Source organism: Monodon monoceros, unplaced genomic scaffold (genome assembly GCF_005190385.1).
Source record: "Monodon monoceros isolate NGI ecotype Baffin Bay Population unplaced genomic scaffold, NGI_Narwhal_1 Super_Scaffold_2, whole genome shotgun sequence".
Taxonomy (NCBI): domain Eukaryota; kingdom Metazoa; phylum Chordata; class Mammalia; order Artiodactyla; family Monodontidae; genus Monodon; species Monodon monoceros.
Window position 1 is genome coordinate 63,823,315 of NW_021703776.1, and position 16,048 is coordinate 63,839,362.

Consider the following 16,048-nt stretch of genomic DNA (forward strand, 5'->3'; position numbering starts at 1 on the left):
CTTAATGAGATGAATCATGTCTAAACTTTGCCTATGAAAATAATAAAAAAGTTTGTACTGCTAAAAAGCAGATTGCCCCAGGAGTTAGTATATTATTTAATTTTACTTTAAGTAATAGAAAAATAAATATTTTTGAAGATTGAACCAACTGGGGAATGGTTGTAATTAGAACAGGTATTGATATATGATTTGTTAAATTAGGTTTTTACTACTTTATTGAATGATACATACTGAACCTGAAAGAAGTCACTTGGAATTTTTATCCTTTGATTCTATCTAGTATTGTCTTGAAAATGTTAGCTGTTCATTCCAGTTGAATTTTTGGGAAAAAAAAAATCAGTACCAGCAATTTATGGTGCTTTAGCCAATGTAAGGTGCCTTTCTTTATAGCTATGAACCCATCCACAGATAACTGAAAAGAATGGCTAATACTTAAATATGTAAAGTAAGCAAATGTGAGTCTGGGCTTCTTATTGATGTTCTATTTGTATTGCTCCCATGGGACTTTTTTCTCCCTAGCAATGCATCCTTTGATAATGGTGGTACGGAGAGATTGAGGTTTCAGGGAGCTCAGAGTGGAAAAGGTAGAGTCATTAAAGAGAAATTGCCAGTTCTCCAGCCACCTCCCTTTGCTATATATCTTAATTCAGAGCATCCTGACAGGGACCCAAATACCATGTTTCTAACACCTGACACCACACCATGCCCTCTTACAGGTTTATGTTATAGTGTTTGATTAATCATTGAAAGAGACTTCTCTCTTGTCACCTGGAGGTTTTCATACCTTCAGTTACAGTGTACCTTAGTAAGGGATAGGTAAGAAGTAGGTCTTTCTTCTGTAATGTGAGAAATGGACTGTCTGTTAACTTGGAAATTTTCAGGCAGATCACTTTAGGCAAAATTTTGTATGGAAGTTGAGGATCTGGAAATTGATTCTCTTAAAACTGCACAGACTCAAGTAAGTCTCTTCATATAAATAGAGACCTCAGTTTGAAGACCACTGAACTTTGGTCCTTTAAAAAAAAAAAGTGGTCATTTTATCACTTTATTACTTCGTATGGTCTCTAAACAGCATCTGCAGGGAATTTGAGAAAGAAACTTGCGAATAAGGTCATTTATTCATCTGATTGCTGATGGACCTGTGTTTTTTAATTGTTCTTATACAATATATAGACATATACATACACATACAGATATACATCTATTTAAAATTTATAGTTACATTAACCTTTGTCTGGCAGTGTACACTCCACAGAGTGCTAATTACACTTGGTTTTAGAATGTAAGTTAATTTTTTTTAATGTTAAGCATAAAGTAGATTAATTTTCTTATATTTAATTTTCGGAGCCAGTTTTGGGTGGACTGTAGAGTGTACTGAACCATGGGTTAAAAATAAAAATATTTGGTATTTGGTTTATATGTTCCAAAATGTGCCTTTCTGTTTATGTTAGCGGTCCTCGACATCACATTGTATACCTTAAACTGAGACAATATTATATGTCAATTATATCTCAGTAAAGCTGGGGACAAAACCCAAGATTTTGATTATATGGTTAAAACCTGAAACATAGCTGAGCTTGTCTTATCAAATACTGGTTTGTCTCAAGGCTGGAGTCTGGAAAAGTGAGCTCTATTCTTAGCAGATGTTCAGGTATCACTTGTGTCTGGCAAAGAAAATATCAAGTCATCTGTTTTCCTCAGGGAGAGTATATCTTGCCCACCCCTGTCCGGAGGCTGGAGGATGGTTAGAAGTAACAGAAAGGGAGGTCAGGTTCCAAATTAAAAGAGACTCAACAAGGTTGTAAAGGAAAGTGGAGAATTAACCATGTCAGGATTGCAGATCTCTTAAAGTAATCCCCAATAAGGGGAGAGGTATCCTTTTTTGTTCAACATGCTTTTTTAAAGTTTTACTTGCTTCTTCCTTCATGGTCTTCCTTACATCTTTTACAGGCATACCTTGTTTTATTGCACTTTGCTTTATTACACTTCGCAGATAATGTGTTTTTTACAAATTGAAGGTTTGTGGCATACTGCATCAAGCAAATCTGTCTTCGCCATTTTCCCACCGGCATTTGCTTTCTTCATGTCTCTGTGTTAACATTGGTAATTCTCACAAGGTTTTAAACCAGGGTTCCCCAACCCCTGGGCCGCGGACTGGTATCGGTCCATGGCCTGTTAGGAACCGGGCCGCACAGCAGGAGGTGAGTGGCGGGCAAGCGAAGCTTCATCTGCTGCTCCCCATCGCTCCCCATTGCTTGCATTACCACCTGAACACCCCCCCCACCGCCCCCCACCAAGTCTGTGGAAAAATTGTCTTCCACAAAACTGGTCCCTGGTGCCGAAAAGGTTGGGGACCGCTGTTTTAAACTTTATTATTATTATATTTGTTATGTTCATCTGTAATCAGTGATCTTTGATGTTCCTCCTGTGACTCACTAAAGGCTCAGATGACGGTTAGCATTCTTCAGCAATAACATATTTTTCAATTAAGGTATATACATTGTTTTCTAAGACATAATGCTGCTGCACATGTAATAGACTACAGTGTAGTGTAAACATAACTTTTATGTGCCCCGAGAAGCCAGAAAACTTGTGACTCACTTTATTTCTATATCTGTCCTGCTTTATTGAGGTGGTCAGGTTGGAGTTACCTCTTTCCCATATGTTAATTTTATTTTAGTTTTCTACAGCCTTCTCCATCTGTAGTCTTGGGAAAACTCTGGATAACTGAATTCCTATAAATGACTGAAAATACAGGTTTCTAAAGGCTAATCCTCAGAACTCTTTTGGTACATGACAAAGTTTTCATTGATATAAAGAGATATAAAGACAATTTTCTGAAATTTGTCCCAAGTTTTTCCAAAAAAAAAAGTAATTTATTCAGTTATATCTTTTACTCTTGTTCATGTGTCCTTTCATGAAAATATAATGATAGTGTTGTTTTATTTACATTTATTTTTAACACTCTCACTTGGCAAAATAAAATGCTGGTAACTGTTGTTTCCCAGAATGTTTGGAAATTTTTGTTGCTCTTTGAAATTCTTATTTTAAGTGAAATTCCTTTGGAAAATTTTGTATGAAAATTGCTACATGTCTGTATGCATAGTGACCTACCATACCACTGAAGCAAAAATATGTAAATGTATTTGCTTAATGAGTTCTTCAGAAAAGACCACACATAATTTAAATTAAATGTGGTTGTCTTTCCATTACACTCAAAATGTGGGTCATGTAAGACAGCCACAGTAGGGCCTTACTGGGTCAGCCTTAAGTGTGGTCCTTGCTGTGATTCTGTTGTTGGTCACATGAAAAGGGTAAGTCATCTGGTGGCTTTCAGGAACTGTCACCCCTTGAATAGATCCCTGAAAGGAGCTAAGTTGTATCTTTGGGGGGTTAATGTGCTGTTCAGGTTATATTGTAGCCTTTTTAAAAAATTTTTTTTACCAGGTCTTTTCATTTTTTTTGACTGAGTTGCTTTAAATTTCTCTGACAAGTTTAAGTTTATAAGCTTTAGCTTATCTACGTGTGTGAAGAAGAGTTTTCATTAAAAAGCAGGCAGGTAATGATATAATTTAAATGGTGTTTCTAGTCACCTAATAAAAAAACTTTCATTTGAAATGTGATGACAAAAAGTGATCCTTTTTCTAGGATCATACACCATGATCAAGTGGGATTTATCCCAGGGATGCAAGGATTCTTCAATATACACAAATCAATCAGTGTGATATACCATATTAACAAACTGAAGAAGAAAAGCCATATGATCATCTCAATAGAGGCAGAAAAAGCCTTTGACAAAATTCAACACCCATTTATGATAAAAACTCTCCAGAAAGTGGGCAGAGAGGGAACCTACCTCAACATAATAAAGGCCATATACGACAAACCCACAGCAAACATCATTCTCAATAGTAAAAAACTGAAAGCATTTTCTCTAAGATCAGGAATAAGACAAGGATGTCCACTCTCGCCACTGTTATTCAACGTAGTTTTGGAAGTCCTAGCCACGGAAATCAGAGAAGAAAAAGAAATACAAATTGGAAAAGAAGAAGTAAAACTGTCACTGTTTGCAGATGACATGATACTATACATAGAGAATTGTAAAGATGCCACCAGAAAACTACTAGAGCTAATCAATGAATTTGGTAAAGTTGCAGGATACAAAATTAACACACAGAAATCTCTTGCATTCCTATACACTAACAACGAAAGATCAGAAAGAGAAATTAAGGAAACAACCCCATTCACCATTGCAACAAAAAGAATAAAATACCTAGGAATAAACCTACAAAAGGTGGTGAAAGACCTGTACTCAGAAAACTATAAAACACTGATGAAAGAGGTCAAAGATGACACAAACAGATGGAGAGATATACCATGTTCTTAGATTGGAAGAATCAATATTGTGAAGATGACTATACTACCCAAAGCAATCTACAGATTCAGTGCAATCCCTATCAAATTACCAATGGCATTTTTTACAGACCTAGAACAAAAAATCTTAAAATTTGTATGGAGACACAAAAGATCCCGAATAGCCACAGCAATCTTGAGGGAAAAAAACAGAGCTGGAGGAGTCAGACTCCCTGACTTCAGACTATACTACAAAGCTACAGTAATCAAGACAATATGGTGCTGGCACAAAAGCAGAAATATAGATCAATGGAACAAGATAGAAAGCCCAGAGATGAACCCACGCACCTATGGTCAACTAATCTATGACAAAGGAGGCAAGGATATACAATGGAGAAAAGACAGTCTCTTCAATAAGTGGTGCTGGGAAAACTGGACAGCTACATGTAAAAGAATGAAATGAGAACACTCCCTAACACCATACACAATAATAAAATGGATTCGAGACCTAAAGGTAAGACGGAACACTATAAATCTCTTAGAGGAAAACATAGGAAGAACACTCTTTGACATAAAGATCTTTTTTGATCCACCTCCTAGATTAATGGAAATAAAAACAAAAATAAACAAATGAGACGTAATAAAATTTTTGCAAAGCAAAGGAAACTACAAACAAGACAAAAAGACAGCCCTCAGAATGGGAGAAAATATTTGCAAACGAATCAACGGACAAAGGATTAATTTCCAAAATATATAAACAGCTCATGCAGCTCAATATAAAAAAAAAACCCAATCCAAAAATGGGCAGAAGACCTAAATAGACATTTCTCCAAAGTAGACATACAGATGGCCAAGAAGCATAGGAAAAGCTGCTCAAAATCACTAATTAGAGAAATGCAAATCAAAACTACAGTGAGGTATCACCTCACACCAATTAGAATGGGCATCATCAGAAAATCTACAAACAACAAATGCTGGAGAGGGTGCGGAGAAAAGGGAACCCTCTTGCACTGTTGTTGGGAATGTAAATTGATACAGTCACTATGGAGAACAGTATGGAGGTTCCTTAAAAAACTAAAAGTAAAATTACCATATGACCCAGCAATCCCACTACTGGGCATATACCCAGAGAAAACCATAATTCAAAAAGACACATGCACCCCAGTTCATTGCAGCACAGTTTACAGTAGCCAGGTCATGGAAACAACCTAAATTCCCATTGACAGACCAATGGATAAAGAAGATGTGGTACAAATAAATATACAATGGAATATTACTCAGCCATAAAAAGGAATGAAATTGGGTCATTTGTTGAGACGTGGATGGATCTAGAGACTGTCATACAGGGTGAATTAAGTCAGAAAGAGAAAAACAAATACCGTATATTAACGCATATGTGTGGAACCTAGAAAAATGGTACAGATGAACCGGTTTGCAGGGCAGAAATAGACACACAGATGTAGAGAACAAACGTATGGACACCAGAGGGGGAAAGTGGCGGGCTGGTGGTGGTGGTGGGATAAATTGGGAGGTTGGGATTGACATATATACACTAATATGTATAAAATAGATAACTAATAAGAAACTGCTGTATAAAAAATAAATAAAATTAATCTTTTAAAAAGTGATCCTTTTTCCTGCATTTTCTACATTATAAGCACAATTTTGTGTTACAGTTTTCTAAATATCACTTTAATAAAAATGACTAGAATTGGGGTGCTAATTAATTTAAAAATTAGATTTGAAACATCATTTTGACTGGTGAGAGGCTTCCAAAAATTCATTTTAGATACATGTAACCATTTTCTTATAATACTGTAATATCACTTCATTTGGTTAAGGGGTCAAGTAGTTTTACAAGGCTGAAAAGCTTAAAGTATCTCAAATGTGAAATATTGCTAATTTCTTTGAAAGTATACATATTTAAATAAGTTTAGAAATTTGAGCAGGCTGTCAGAAGATAATTGCACAGCCTATTTATTTTCATAATGATTTGGTATAGGGATTACTAACAGAATTTGGAAAAGAAATTAACTAGCTTCAACAAATTTGGCCATAAACTTTTGTTTTAGGGCACATACTTTTATTGTGAAATCTGTGGATTTGCCTTTAGTTGCTGCTTTTAGTGTCATTTACTTTAAGTGTGCTAAGTCTCTGTATTTTTTGTTCTTCTAGATATGACACAGTTGAAGGCATGTAAGTGGTTGTTTTTCTGAAGACATAAGCAGTTTTAGTATGTGAAGATTTTTAATATTTAAAATTTGAATTTAAAAGCAAATTTCAAAACATCATAGCATGTTTCTCTGCAGTCTTCTATTTTCCCCCAAGAGTTATTTAAATAATAATCTAGATGACAGTGTTTACTCTTGGTAAGGTGGTAGCCTTTTCATGTGCAAATTATACTGCAAATTCTTTACATTTATATGGATTGCCTTATTCCTCCCAAGGATGAAATTAAATGAGCATTTTATAGATAGGTTATTATAAGTAAGAGTATATATTTAAAATCTCAATTCTGTGTGAATTCTAATTTATTTTTTTAAATTCTAGTTTTTTATAATTTTTTACAATATATTTATTTGTTTTCAAATTGCAGCAGTATTGTTGGATAATCTAAGTTGCTTAAACATACAGTTTCAGTTATTTAAGACTGCCAATTAAAAAATCGTTATGAGTATTTTTTTTTCTAGAGCCTAAAAATGTTTTGGGGAGTGGCAGAAGTGAGTTTTACAGAAATCAAGCAAAAGCTTTGAACCGTCTCACTGGAAAAATGCTTGCATGAATACACAACACAAACACACATTTATTTGGTATGTCATTTCAGGGCATTCATTGACAGTCTGCCCAAGAGATCTGAGGCCCCTATATTAAAAACACCTGCCATAAAGATGAGAAATATATTAATATGAAGGGCCTTATCGGCTTTTAATGAAATAATGATATTTATGCTTTAAAATTTATTTCAGTTTACCTCACTTTTTGAATATTGATTCTTCTTCTAAGTTAATGTTTGGTTTATTTTCATTTTCAGAACTTCTGATTAATTGTTTAATTGTTAAGACATACTGAAGGTTTGTAAGTTTTCTTTTGGTGAAGGAATATCCTTTAGTTAAGTAGCATTTTGTTCTAACTTACACTAACTGCAAAACCAAATCCTTTTGGTCACAACAGTACATCACATCTTTGTCCTTCCTTTTTGCTAAGAAAAATCAGTAGCCAGTGTTCTTTCTGTCCTGTTGCTCGTTTAATATTTTCCATCTTGCTCTCTTGTCCTCCTCCTTGAGAGGGTCGAATAGTGTTGTAATGGTCAAAATACTCAGCCTTGTAAGGAGAGAAGTCACCATAATCAAGTGTGTCAAATCAGGATTAAAGTGACTAGCCTTGAAGTTATAAATGAAATACAAAGCCTGACTTTGTTTTTAAGCCATGATTTAACTTTTTAACCACTTTATTGAGATAAAGTTCGCCAATTTAATATGTACAATTAAATGGTCAAAGCCAGTTTTTGTGGAGGCAAAATAAACATGTTTTATCAATAAAGTCAGAAAAGGGCCTGCCTCTTTTAAGTTGTCCCAGTGTATTGAATTGTTTTTAGAGATCGTGAAAGCCACAGAGCCCACTTTTGTTTCCTCCCTGGGGCTGTAATAGGTTACTGATACTTGGTTATTCTCTTGTGTCTGTAAATATACTATAGCCTTCCCATAAAGCTCATTTGTGGTATTTTTCAACATGAAAATTTTGAACAAAATTGTGCAGAGATTTGAGCCTGTGGAGTTTAATGTCAATAGAGGGAACTACTTTTATTTAACTGTGCTTGTGTCTATTGTTTGGCATTTCAGAAATGTAAAGATATTCATTTGCTGCTTCTCTCTCTCTCTCTCTCTCTCATGTGTGTGTGATCACTGACCATCTTTAAAACTTAAGACACTAAAATATTTGACATAGGTGGAATGAATTTTTCAAGAGCATTAAAATTACATTAAGTGGCCTAGAAATACTCTGCTTGCCTAAACGAAGAGTGTTCTAGGTATTGCCTGGTAGTTTTTTCTAGCATATCAATTCAGTAACCAAAATAGGTTTGAATTATTGTGATGTCAGTAGTCGTCTAAAAGGAGAGATTATAACACTTGGAAAATTATAGAACTAAAAATATTCTACATGTATTGACTTCATTAACTCAGTACCTTTTTTCACATTAAAATTTTGTTTAAAATACAAAATTAAGTAATTTTCTTCTAGTTTTCCTTTCTAAGAATGTATTTAGGGAATGTGTCCTTTCCATTTTCCTTCTACAGTTTATTTTATGTGTTATCTTTAGATTTGATATGCATTAGGTTTAGAGAAACGTTCTGCCAATAGTTGCCTTTGGTAGATCTATTTTCATAATAATTATTCACTAGAGATTTTCAAGTTAACTATGAAACTTCATGGAAGGAAGTTCTAAATTGTAAATATTTATAAATTTTAAAAGTTTCTAAAGAATTTTTAACATGTTCATATATAAAACTTCAAATCTGTGTTCCATGTCATTTAAGGTGGTGTCAGAATAATTGAAAAATTATTTTGAAACTTGTTTTCAAAAAACAGCAGAGAATTTAGTAATGGCACACAGCAGCTCATTTGTTTTCATCACTGTTTCAGAGTTTTGTATTACACTTTTCAGTTTTAGACATTTAATGATTATCTTTAATGTTCACAGGAGCCCTCTTGCACAAATGGAAGAAGAAAGAAGGGAGCATGTAGCTAAGATGAAGAAGATGGAGATGGAGATGGAGCAGGTGTTTGAGATGAAGGTCAAAGAAAAAGTTCAAAAACTGAAGGACTCTGAAGCTGAGGTAATCAACCTAATATTTTCACCTTTTATAGGCACAATATTCCTTTAACAAATACCTTTAATAAAATTCATAGATAACTTTTCTCTAGATTTTTTCAAATATAATATGCTAACAATAAAATGGAAAAATAAAAGCAAGCACTATGTTTACAATAATATATATTTTAATATGTATTTGAATACAAGTATACTTGGTAGGAAGACATAGAATACTTAAAATAAATTTTATTAGCTATAATTAACAAGTTATAAGAAATGAAATTATAAGCCATTCCATCTAGTCAATATAAGAAAAGTAAAGATCAGAGTTTTAGGTGGATGTAAGAATAAAAACTAGTGTAAGGGTAATAATAATAGACCAGACTTATTTGCATACGAATGAAAAAGAAAGAACCTTAGTTAAACTATAGGCATGCCAGGGTAAATTACAGACAGAGGAAAAAATGAAGAAATGTGATTTTTATAAATGAGTTGGGCCTTATTTGTAATATAGTGTCAACGTAATTCCCACTGTTAACAAAAATCAGGTAGGGTAGTGACAAAGCATTCCAGCAAGCTGATATACTACCTTGGAATCTCTCTAGATGTTGAGGCATATATTTAGTTTCTATTAATCAAAAAGATCATGAAGACATATCCTTCAATAAGTGATAAGAAATAAAAGATGGAGGCAAAAACCCACACTAACACAAGCATCTATACAGTAAGTAGTTGGCTTGATGTCCAAGAGCAGTAGAAGAAACTCTAGGTAAACACAAAATAAATCAACAATTTCAGTATAATTTCTCAGCACAGATTTATTATCATTGTGCTGAAAATTACTTTTAAATATATGGGATGACATTAATATGAAATACTTCTAAAATTACTTTTAACGATAAAATTCAGTGAGATCCCTGTGTTTATATGTGACTCCACTAATATAATAATATTTGTGTTTAAATATATTAAAAGGAGACTCCGATCTAGTCTGTTAGATCCTTACAGTTGGTCTCTTTGCTTTTGTAATGAATTACTGCATAAAATACATAAACCTTCTTTGACTAAATACATAACCAAAAATACTCTGATCCATTGAGTAGAAGGAATGCATGGAGTAAAGTATTCAGTAATTTTGAGGAAATGTTTTTATTCCACATTAGATTTCTCTTAAATCACTGGGCTTTTCATGTAATCTCTTATTAAAAAAAACTTTCGCTGTTGTTGTATTTATCATATGCTTAATTCAGTGGGGATACAGAATAGCTCCTCCTGGTCTAAGACTACCAAGCACTGCAGAACTAGCATCCCTGGCATCTGTTATTAAGACGACATTTAGGAGATTAAGTTTAGTCTTTTTTATTAATTAGCTTTTTATTAAATCTATCCATCCAAGTCTCTACCCCTTCACTAATTAATAAATAATCTGGAATATCCGTATCAGAAGGTGAATAAAAACAGGAGTAATCAAGAGTCTGCATTATCTTCACACTTAGATTATGATGAAAATCTAGGAGTTGAATTTACATTTGGTATAGACATATTTTAGGGCCTGCTCCTAAGAGTAAATGTTATAAACAAACAATTATAAAACTGTAGTTATAGAACCCTTTGAGAGTTTTTACGATTACTGTGAATGGTGAAAACAGAGTTTTGCGAAACTTAACTGCTCTTTGAAGGATAGAATCTTTATTAACATTAAAAGGACCTGTAAAGAGATCTTGACCATGTTTCTCCTAATTCAGTAAGCCATATAAGTATGTAAATATATAGGTGAAGAAACCTATTTAACGTTGTTTAATACTGTTTTTTCTCAAGTGCTAGAAATATTTGTTCGGGGCACAGTTGCTAATATCCAGCAGCACAGTGTATCAGGCACAGTATTAAGCATCTTTCATGGATTATGTCATTTAATTCATACCACAGCCCTTCAGGATGGATATTATTGTCCATTTCCCTTTTTTACATGAGAGGAAAGATAAATTAACTTGGTCTGTGCTGCATAGCTGTAAGCCATTATTTGAATACACTTAACTTTGTTCTTAATCAGTAGACAAGTCCACAATCACGTATCCACAATTTCAGAAAACTGCAAAACCAGACATAGAACTAATAGTTTTATCCCACTTGATGTGAATATTTATATACTTCACTGCAAAAAATAGTAATGTGTTTGGTTATAGGTGCTACCTTAGACAGCCCAGGAGTTGTTTTGTAAATAGAGTATATAGACCTTTCTAAGTAGTATTGGCTTTCTGAAATCTGAAAAATTCTGAACTGTGAAACACATCTAACCCCAAGGGTTTCTAGGAAGTGAGGGATTGTGACCTGTACTTTTAACCTACATGCAGTTAACACAAAGATATGTATATGTGACAGAAATGTACAGGTAAAGAATGATGAGCACTGGTGAACCTGTGGTCCAGCTTAAAAAAATAAGGCATCATCAGTTCATTTGAGGCCCCTTTGTGTCTCTCCCTTATTGTATCCCTCTCTCTCCTTTTCAGAGGTGACTATTCTGAATTGTGTGTATATAATTCCCTTGCATTTTTTTTTTTTTAAATAACCAAAGGCATTTTCCTGTGTTCCTATTTTCTGACATTTTCTTAGTAACTTGTTTGCTGTCATCAGGAAGATGTTACCTCAAATTTGATTCATGTTTGCTTAAATATATTTTAGATGGTTTTGTTTTGTAAGAACTGCGTGAAATAATTTGGAATGGGAATGAATATGAAGTCACTTTTTGTGGGTTTACAAAGTAATTAAGAAAACAAGTTGTAGGCGAAATCACAATCCAAATTCAAGATGATAATTGATTGGTGTAATAACAGTCTTTAATAAAACATCGTTCCTGGACATCTGAAAGTTTTTAATATTAATAGTTCTTAGTTATTCATTGTAGTTTTTTTTTCTATGACTGTTTTCCTCAGAAATGGATTAACTAGCACCTAAATGAATTATTTAATGAACTATTAGATAAGCTCTTTGTTTCTGCAGTTACTTTGCGTGAGTGTTCCCCATCTTTCAGCCAGCATTCTTTATAGCATTAATTTTTTTTTTAAATAATCCAATTTATAAAGACTCAGCTCCTGGATTTTTTTTTTTTTGTGGTACGCGGGCCTCTCACTGTTGTGGCCTCTCCCATCGCGGAGCGCAGGCTCCGGATGCGCAGGCTCAGTGGCCGTGGCTCACGGGCCCAGCCGCTCCGCGGCATGTAGGATCTTCCCGGACCGGGGCACGAACCCGTGTCCCCTGCATCGGCAGGCGGACTCTCAACCACTGCGCCACCAGGGAAGCCCCCAGGATTATATATTTTTAACAAGCGTTCAGGTGATTTGTACGAAGACTGATATGTGAGAAACACTGCTTTTTAAGAATCGGGGACCTTATCCTGTGATCTTGTAACTCTTAGATCCTCATCTATTTGCTTTCATTTCACTTGTCTCAGCTTTCTGAACTTGGAATTACAAGACAGGTTCAAATCCTGGTTCTGCCACTTTTTGGCTAATGACTTTGGGCAAGTGACATAAACTCTGCAACTGTTTGGTAATCTATGAAGTGGGAGCAGTGGTGTCTTCCCTGCCCAGCTTCCTACATGTTTTGTGAGTAAGGAAAAATGAGATGATAAGATAGGGTATGCCCATTATAAAGTGCTACACACTGTAGCTTATTGTACTCTTTTTTTCCCTGTTTACCAAGATTACTCTCTTTGATCACTGGCCTTTTGGGTGGTAAGTCCTATAGGCAGAGGAATTTTAGTGCTAAAATTTTAGACAGTGCTGAAACCAGGTGATACTTTGAATTTATAGCATAAGAACTGAATGCTCATTAGGATGCTTGGATGAAATGTACTTCTGCTCCTGATTTCTCAAACAGTTTTATTTTATATATTGTGCTCTGAATTAGCTCCAACGGCGCCATGAGCAAATGAAAAAGAATCTGGAAGCACAGCACAAAGAATTAGAGGAAAAACGTCGTCAGTTTGAAGATGAGAAAGCAAATTGGGAAGCCCAACAACGTATTTTAGAGCAACAGAACTCTTCAAGGTATCTAATATCAGATTCCCAAGAAATGTGTGTATTAATATTTTAAAGAATTATTTTCCTATTTATTTGAAAAACATTAAAATAACATTTAAAAAGACATCATCCATTATCATAAATCCCAAGCACAGATAATTTTCATGGATGAATCTTTTATTTTATATAGATGGATGCAGTCTGTCATAACAATATTTTTTTCACTGTAAACATTTTCCATGACTTAACAATCTTCATAATTTAGTAGCTTCATAACATTCTCTTCAGTTGATTCACCATAATCAGTTGCTCACCTTTTCCCATCAAATGTTGGACATAATGGTTGTATTTAATTTTTGGCAAACATAGAGAACACTGCTACAAAGATCTTTTATACATTTAGAGGTATGTCTTAATTGTGTTGAATTATTTCATTAAGATAAAATTTTGGATATCTAATTCCTAATGCAGCTAATTAGTTACTCTTAATTTACACAAAAATCAGTAGTATTTGTACTTTGGTTTTCTTCTTTTCCTCATTAGTCCCATTTAAAACTGAAAAGTTGTATCCTTATAAGGATTCTGCACTTTACGCTCACTGCTAAACATTTTCAAGATTTTCAACACTATCCTTTTATTAACTTTTTCCCCAAGGAAGAAGAAAATATATTTGTAAAAGCGAAGCATTTCAGAATGCAAATGGCAGTAGGAGAAAAGGATACTCTGGTTGATGTCAGTTGATCTTTTTTGATTTGCACTGTTTCATTTAGGAAAAATTGTGCTTGTATATTAAAAATGGGTTTTTGTCATGTTTTTTTACTGTTTGTCTTGGAATTTTGTCAAATATTTGTCCAAGAAAATAATATTGTAGACTAGTATTGTCCTTAGTGTTAACTTTAAATCTTCTAATTTTTAAATGAAATCGTAGTGTTTGAAAATCCAACACAGTTGTAGTTGGTTTAGCTATTGCTACCATATGTTATCTGTGTTTATAAAGTGGTCACTCATTTTGATTATTTTCCTTTAATCATTTAGAACCTTGGAAAAGAACAAGAAGAAAGGGAAGATCTTTTAAACCCTCTTTTGACCACCAGTTACATATTAGTTGCCAACATGCCAGCTTGGACATCAGTGTTTGTTGGATCCGTTTGACCAATTTGCACCGGTTTTATCCTTAATGATGGATTTAACAGCATGACAAAAATTATTATTATTATTTTTTGTTCTTGACGGAGATTAAGATGCCTTTAATTGTCTAGGGTGTTGTGTACTTAGAAACTAACAGCTCTAAGTACCTTTCCTATGTTTTCTTTTTTTATTAAACAGATGTCTTCAATTTAATGCAAGAAAACATTTTACTGTTGTACAATCATGTTCTGGTAGTTTGATTGTTTACAGGATATTCCAAAATAAAAGGACTCTGGAAGGTTTTCATTGAGGATAAATTGCCATAATATGATGCAAACTATGCTTCTTTATGATAATTATAATACAAAGGTTCCATTCAGTGCAACATATACAATAATGTAATTTAGTCTAACACAGTTGACCCTATTTTTTGACACTTCCATTGTTTAAAAATACACATGGAAAAAAAAACCTATATGCTTACAATGCACCTAGAGCTTTTTTATAACAACCTCTTTTTTTGTTTGTTTGTTTTGGATTCTTTAAATATATATTATTCTCATTTAGTGCCCTCTTTAGCCAGAATCTCATTACTGCTTCATTTTTGTAATAACATTTAATTTAGGTATTTTCCATATATTGGCCCTGCTAAAATAGAATATAGCATCTTTCATATGGTAGGAACCAACAAGGAAACTTTAATTCCCTTTTACACTTTGTGGTAAGTAGCGGGGGAAAAAATGCATTTATAGATCATTTCTAGGCAAAATTGTGAAGCTAACAACCAACCTATTTCTACCTATGTGCAGTCTCTTTATTTTACTAGAAATGGGAATCATGGCCTATTGAAAAGAAAAAAAAGTCACCATTCTGCATTTAGCTGTATTCATATATTGCATTTCTGTATTTTTTTGTTTGTATTGTAAAAAATTCACATAATAAACAATGTTGTGATGTAACTGAGCGTGGGGTCTTAAATATTCTACAGTTGATATACAAGAGTGTACAGTGTGTTTGGAAAGAAGCTTTTCAGCTTCAATTTGCCTCCTCCATGATTGTAACTCTTATCTTTTCTCTTGTATGTTTGTTTCATTTAGAATGCATACGTCCTGATTTTCTAACTAACTAACGGGGTATAGTATCTCTCTACTCATTTCTGTCTCCTATTAACACGTTATTTCTCTGAGAATGAATTTCAACTCCCCAGATGAACTCACAAGTCCTTGGACTGAAATTTTTTAACTGGAAGGAGGGTGGTATAATTTCTTTTCACTATAAGGTCAAATGATATAGATTTTAACAAAATGCTTTATGATATTTTAAGTATAATTAATGCAACACAGTTTGTTACCTTAAAAAGTTTCATCATATCTGTTACTTTTTAAAATTAGTGATCCAAGCAGAAGGAAGTAACTGATATTTCTGATTAGCCAATATTTTTGTTTACATCAGAGGCTGGTGGGTTTAAACAAATCAGTATGCTTGAAAGATCTTGTTGCTTTTCAAAGATATATAGATATAAAGTGTAAAGCATATTAGGAAGATTATTCACCTTACAGAATCTTGACTTTACATATAAGTTCACCCTGGAGTATTTTTTTTAATTAATTAATTTTTGCTGTGTTGCGTCTTCGTTTCTGTGCAAGGGCTTTCTCTAGTTGTGGCAAGTGGGGGCCACTCTTCATCCCGGTGCGCAGGCCTCTGACTATCGCGGCCTCTCTTGTTGTGGAGCGCA

At 33.9% G+C, this 16,048-nt stretch overlaps 1 protein-coding gene across 3 annotated transcripts in view; it reads left to right on the forward strand.

The window, feature by feature from the left end:
• Positions 1–15,272, forward strand: part of SEPTIN7 (septin 7) — a 102,805-nt gene extending 87,533 nt beyond the window's left edge. For all 3 annotated transcript variants that reach the window (XM_029233162.1, XM_029233161.1, XM_029233164.1), the window contains 3 exons: positions 9,053–9,188; positions 13,073–13,212; positions 14,221–15,272. In XM_029233162.1, the coding sequence (XP_029088995.1) occupies positions 9,053–9,188; positions 13,073–13,212; positions 14,221–14,260 (316 nt within the window). In that variant the 3' untranslated portion in view covers positions 14,261–15,272. The remainder of the gene's footprint in view (positions 1–9,052; positions 9,189–13,072; positions 13,213–14,220) is intronic.
• The last annotated feature ends 776 nt before the right edge of the window (positions 15,273–16,048 follow it).